This window comes from Austrofundulus limnaeus, unplaced genomic scaffold (genome assembly GCF_001266775.1).
Source record: "Austrofundulus limnaeus strain Quisiro unplaced genomic scaffold, Austrofundulus_limnaeus-1.0 Scaffold918, whole genome shotgun sequence".
NCBI classification, from domain to species: Eukaryota; Metazoa; Chordata; class Actinopteri; order Cyprinodontiformes; family Rivulidae; genus Austrofundulus; species Austrofundulus limnaeus.
In genome coordinates this window covers 18,505-24,647 of record NW_013953320.1, presented here as the reverse complement: position 1 = coordinate 24,647, position 6,143 = coordinate 18,505, and the positions used below count along the sequence as shown (strand labels likewise).

The window sequence follows — 6,143 nt, the reverse complement described above, 5'->3', positions numbered from 1 at the left end:
GTTAAAGTTAGTTAGTTAAAGTTAGTTAAAGTTAAAGTTAGTTAAAGTTAGTTAAAGTTAGTTAAAGTTAAAGTTAGTTAGTTAAAGTTATTTAAAGTTAGTTAAAGTTAAAGTTAGTTAAAATTAGTTAAAGTTAAAGTTAGTTAGTTAAAGCTAAAGTGGAGCAACTTGAAACAGAACTAATCGATGTGAACGTTGTCTCTGAACAGAGAGCTGAGGAGGCTGAGAGTTCTTCAGAACCAGACGGTGGGTCCAGGTCCTGCCGGAGGCGAGGAGCCACAGTGAAGGTGGAGCCAGAGGCGGAGTCTGCAGACAGGATGAGTCCAGCCAAGAAGCTCCGCCCCTCCTCCTCCTTCTCGGCTGCTCCCCACGCTCAGCCTGAGTCCGGCTTCAGCTGCGCCCCCTGCGGCTTCACCACAGAGGACCGGACCACCTTCGTGGAGCACATCAGCCAGCACAGGCGTGGGGGGGTGGAGGGCGGCGACCTGCAGTGCGTGCACTGCGGCGCCTGCTTCGCCTCCACGTCCTCGCTGTCCCGCCACCTCTTCATCACCCACAAGGTGAGGGACGCCTTCAGCGACGGCCAGCAGGAGGCGCAGCCGTCCACCTCCTCCGTTCAGGTCAGGAACCACCACGACAGGAGCTCCCTGAACGGGTCCGACTCGCCCCCTGGACACGCCCCCACAGGTCAGGGGAGGGACGAGGACGGGACGCTCACCTGTAAGGTGTGTCTCAAACACTTTGACAAGGCCACAGATCTGAACACACACTTCAGGACTCATGGGATGGCTTTCATTAACGCCAGGAATGCAAAGTGAAACTGGTCTGTAGTTCAAAACCCCAAGTGCCTTTTTATTTGATTTTTAAAGGGATCCATGAGTAGTTGTAACTTTAGATTTTATTTTACAGTTAAAATATGTTTATGAAATAAAGTCTAATGTTACAACTAATCCTGGATCCTTTAAGGTGTTCATGTGGAGGTGACACACTTCACATGAACAGAACCAAAGAACCCTCAGGATCTGCTGCTCTGTCCTGTCACCAGACCTACTTCCTGTTTACAGCTGGACCTTAGCGTTTCCATGGTCACAGTCCTGCTGTGATGGTGGATTAATGGAACCACACTGTGATTGTTAACAGCTGATGTCCTGACACACACTCAGACCATGTCCTGTGAAGTCCTTCTGGATTTATTGTTCCTGATTTACTGACAGACGTTGTCTGTCTTCTTTATGGAACTTTATTTTGTTATTTCTCTTACAGTTTGGATAAAAACATCAGTTTTTCTTGGTTTGACTGATCTGAGGGGAGCCATCAGGAGTGTGCTCAGCAATAACACCACCTGTAAATACATCCTATTTATTAGAATCAAACTTTCAAAATATTTAAAATTAACACGTTTTTAAATGAAACGACTTCATTTACGTGAAGTTTAACGATTTATTCTTTTTCGCTGAGCCAGAGATGTCAGTAAAATTCTAGATTTAGTTTGTTTTGCAGGTTTTTCTTTCTCAGATGACTGTAACAAAGCGTGACTTTAGTTGTGTTTCCTGTCAGAATATATTAATGGTCACAGTTAAAACACTGATTGTTTCTCTGCACTGTTTTGTCAGAACATGAACATCTGGACGGTTCTGTAGACGTCACTGTTCTTCAGATATTTTCTACTGTCTTTGAAACCACTCATGTTGCGTCTGATAAACTGCCTGTTCTCATTTTTATAAACCGTCAGAACTTAAACTTTGCTGATTTAATTGTTTAGATTTTTTAAAGTTTTCTCGTCCTGTAGCTATCAGTGCTGACCTTCAAAGCAACGTTCATTTCTGATCAAATGTTTCTGAATGAATAAACCAGAGGCACCAACTCTTCTTGTCTTATTTTATTAATAATCTTTGAGTTCATTTGATTGATCCTGCATCACATCAGCACAGTGTATTCATAAAAGCAACAATTTATAACAATAAACCTCCATCTTTCTATTAAAATAAACTCTTATCAACATACAATAAAATAGAGCAATCATCTTAGATCATGTGTAAAGTGTAGCTACTACTTTCAACAGGGTTTTATGTCTTCAACTCAAAAAAAAGAAGAAATGTGTTTTCAGCTCGCAGTCAGTGCTCTGCAGAAAACTGAAGTTTGTCTTGTTTTCGCAGCAGGAAGTGACGATTCTGTTCTCACAGGAAAAGAGCGATGAGGAGAAACAGAACGAGCTTCATGAAGGTGCAGATCTCCCTCAGCTCCGGAGCTCCTAAATGTAAACAAACAAACAAACAAACCAAAACTCAAGCTTTTCTGAAAACCAGGGATATTTTAAAGGGATCCATGATTGGTTGTAACATTAAACTTTATTTGATAAACATTTATTTTAACTGTAAAATAAAGACTGTAAAAATACTGTGGGATGTTCAGTTTTTATAATTTTTTAAAAATATATTTTAACACGGACGGAGCCATTTTATTTGCACACAAAGCATTCTGGGTAAATGATGACGTGGATAGGTCCTCGGTGCGAGGCTGCTAGCGAGCTATATCCACCCTGAAGGNACCAAGTATTGAGTGCATAACTGAACATAATTATTTGAAGGTTGACTTTTTTGTATTAAAAACACTTTTCTTTTATTGGTCGGATGAAATATGCTAATTTTCTGAGATAGGAATTTTTGGTTTTTCTTTACTTTTTGCCAAAATCATCAATATTAAAACAATAAAAGGCTTGAACTACTTCAGTTGGCGTGCAATGAATCTAAAATATATGAAATGTTTATCAGTACATTACAGAAAGTAATGAACTTTATCACAATATGCTAATTTTTTGAGAAGGACCTGTATGCAGTTCTCCTTTGGTTTGTGGAGTTATTTCTCTAACTTGACTGTCCAAAACTTTGTTTAGGAGCCTGAATGAACCTTGATTCTGAGCTGAAATGAATTATTTTTGTTCCAGGATGCTGTAGGAGTTTGTAAGACCTTCATGGCTCGTGACCCTCAGGAGGTTCGTTTCACCATCATTGCCCTCTCCAAAGATTCATTCTGAGGAAACTCGTTTTTAACTCTACACAGCAAAGACATCATCACTGCCAAACATTCTAAAGTGCTGAGTTAATTGTATTTTGCTTTTCAAAACAGCCAAACAATTGAAGCTTGGAAATGAACTTATTGCCAGCAAAAGTAATAATTTTTAAGGGTGCTGCTTTGTGAAAGATATATAAACTACTGTACTTACTGTCTAAACATTAGAGCAAGTTTGGTTAACATTTTCCATTCGTGACAACTTCAACAATTTTACGCAGACCTAAAGCATAAAATCTCATTGTGGTGATTTGTTTTTGATGATCTGATTGAACTGAATAAATATTTTTTGCAAGGCTTTAATTTCACTGTTCATTCATGGTGAAGGTGCCTCAATTTTTGTATTAATTAGAAAATTTGTCAAATAAAGGGTGTGTTTGTTAAGCATTTTGTTTTTGGCTCTTCTCCTTTTATTTGGTAATATTTTCTTCGTCCTAGTTGCCTTATTTTATTTTATATATTGCCTCATTTTTTTATATGAATGCATTTTGATCAGGCAAACTGAAGACAAACTAAAGGTTAGGCCTGTGTGTAGGCTGCTCTTCTATAGGCCCTGTCACACTAGACAACTTATGCCAACTTATGAACATTTTAAAGACGTTGAAGATGGAATTGATACTGCATAACTTCTGTTCTCTTTTTCAATCTTTCCCATTACATTTCTCCTTTTTCTTCTTTCTTTTTCTTATTGTCTAGATTTACTTCTTAAAAAAGTCACTGATGAAAACACTAATAAGTTATGTTTTCTACTGAAGTGGCTTAAAAAATATGGAATTGAAATGATCAACAGGAAGCTTATTTTCGGCGTGTACATAAAGTAATTCTAACAAATTGATCACATATATAACTTTTATTAGTAATTTAGACATAAAAATGTTGCATAAGTTGTTAAAAAAATTAAAAATAGTTTTTAAATAGTTTATTTCTACAGTTATTTATTTATTTAACCCAGTAAACCCACTGATCTCACAGATGATGTGTTTATAAAGCAGGTCTGAAGTAAACCTGTTTGTTCTGATAAAACTCCTGGTCCACCAGCAGAACGTGTTCTTACCGGACCCGACGGGCTGGCTCTGCTGCCCGTCCTGACCCACTGCTCCAGACTCCGCCCTGTTCAGGACGGACACCTGGTCAGGTGTTAGAGCTGCTCGCTGATCGTGGGTCACCATGGCAGCGTTGTCAGGCCCGAGGGCCTCCAGCTGAGCAGCAGACAGCGCCTGATGGGAGAACATGAGACGGACCAATGAGACGGGTCGAGGATGTTCCTGTCATTCTACAAACAGGATACTTACAGCAAAGACCTGCGGGGGGATCTGTGAAATACAGGACTTGTTGAAGAAGGAGAAGACAGACGGGTCCAGGGAGGACATCTCAGCAGCATTCAGTCCAGCTGAGGGACACAGGTCCATCATGAATCAGAACTTCAGCAGAGCGTCAACACTTTGAAACCCTAAAACTAGTTGAGTTGTTGGAAGAAACGCTCTCACCCATGATGCTGTTCAGGGCAGACACCTGTGCTTCAGTCCAGGTGTTCACACTTCCAAACACACTCACAGCCAGTTGTTTGAGCTGCTGTAGGACCACAGTGGGGCACTGAAGACCACTCATTGAGCCCACTGCATCCCTGTGTCAAACACACAAACACACAACTGATCTGCTGAGGATAAAGTCTTTAAACCAGGGTCAATCAACTAAATCACACCGGGGAGGGAGGGGGGGGGGTTACTGCAGGTCAAAAGCTGAGGGGCCGAACATCCAGCAATTAGTTATTCTGTAAATAAACCAAGTTTTACAAACATCTGTTACCTTTGAAATAGTTTATTTTACTGTATTTAATCATGAATACATACTGAACTCTATAAAAGTAGTGATAATGAAACAACAAAAATTAAAAGAACACATTCTGCCTCTTATTTAACACAAATATTATTTTAACATCTCTGAGTTGATAAATTTTTAAACCAATTTCATTTTGATTTTTATAGTTTTATCTTCAACTGCTTGTAGTTTTAACTGTCTTAGATGTTCACAGAAATGTTTTTACCAGTTTGTAGCCAAGATTCTGATGTTTCTGTAGATACAAACATGTCTGTGTTTTACTAAAATAACTCAGAGGAATTAAAGTAGAAAACCAGGAGTTTGAGTTTAAGAGGTGAATGAACCAATGGGTGGGCCGGACTTTGGTCACTTGTGGGCCAGATGTGGCCCACGGACCACCAGTTGAATAGCCCTGGTTTGTGCTAAAGATTAGTTTTATGATTCACTTTGTTTAACACAACTCAGTGTGTCTGCAGTCAGGTGTGATTTGTGTGTGTGAACCTACCTGAAGGCGTCCACGCTGAGCTGAAGGATCTCACTGGAGTTCAGGCCACAGAGGAACCGGTTCAGACCCACCAGCTCTGCAGCTCCCAGCAGCCCCGCCGTCAGGTTGTTGTATTTAGCCACGCCTTTCCACATCGATGGTATCTGTGAGACCAGGAGGTGTGTTACAGCGGGTAGGTTGTGTGTTTTTTGTGGTGAACGTGTTGTGAATGTACCTGTGAATCTTTCCAGCCACAGTTGGCGATGTCATCCAGACTGTCCAGAGGCAGCTGAAGGGTCTCCAGATCTGAGTTACTGAAGCCCTGAGTGATGCAGCCCAGCTGCACCACAACTCCTTCAGACATCTGTGACACGGGGCCGAAGGCCTGCACCAGTTCACACAAACACACTACATTTAAACACACATGGAGGTTTCACACACGTCCCATGAGCCTCTGCTGCCTGAGTGTACGACAGAGCTTAGAATAAAAATCAAACAAAAAACATGAAGCACCGCACTGACTGCTAGCTTTTACATAAATATGTGCATTTCATGTGTTTATTACATTCAGCAGAGTTTTATAAAGTAACACAAAGTGATACTTGAGTAAAAGTACAAGTATCTTACCAAAAAATGACTTTGGTAAAAGTTAAAGTGTGAAGTTACACCTTTAACCACTAGATGGCAGTGTTCTACAAGGAAGGATGGATGGATGGATGGATGGATGGATGGATGGATGGATGGATGGATGGATGGATGGATGGATGGATGG

At 40.5% G+C, this 6,143-nt stretch overlaps 2 protein-coding genes across 4 annotated transcripts in view; one reads left to right on the top strand and one right to left on the bottom strand.

The window, feature by feature from the left end:
• Positions 1-1,863, top strand: part of LOC106533274 (zinc finger protein 687) — a 16,719-nt gene extending 14,856 nt beyond the window's left edge. For all 3 annotated transcript variants that reach the window (XM_014029524.1, XM_014029523.1, XM_014029522.1), the window contains exon 11: positions 210-1,863. In XM_014029524.1, the coding sequence (XP_013884978.1) occupies positions 210-818 (609 nt within the window). In that variant the 3' untranslated portion in view covers positions 819-1,863. The remainder of the gene's footprint in view (positions 1-209) is intronic.
• A 1-nt stretch (position 1,864) lies between these two features.
• Positions 1,865-6,143, bottom strand: part of otoa (otoancorin) — a gene marked incomplete at its 5' end in the record, with an annotated part of 21,743 nt that continues 17,464 nt past the window's right edge. The window contains 6 exon segments of the mRNA XM_014029525.1: positions 1,865-2,251; positions 4,124-4,286; positions 4,362-4,459; positions 4,557-4,693; positions 5,393-5,535; positions 5,607-5,756. Coding sequence (XP_013884979.1) covers positions 2,178-2,251; positions 4,124-4,286; positions 4,362-4,459; positions 4,557-4,693; positions 5,393-5,535; positions 5,607-5,756 — 765 coding nt within the window.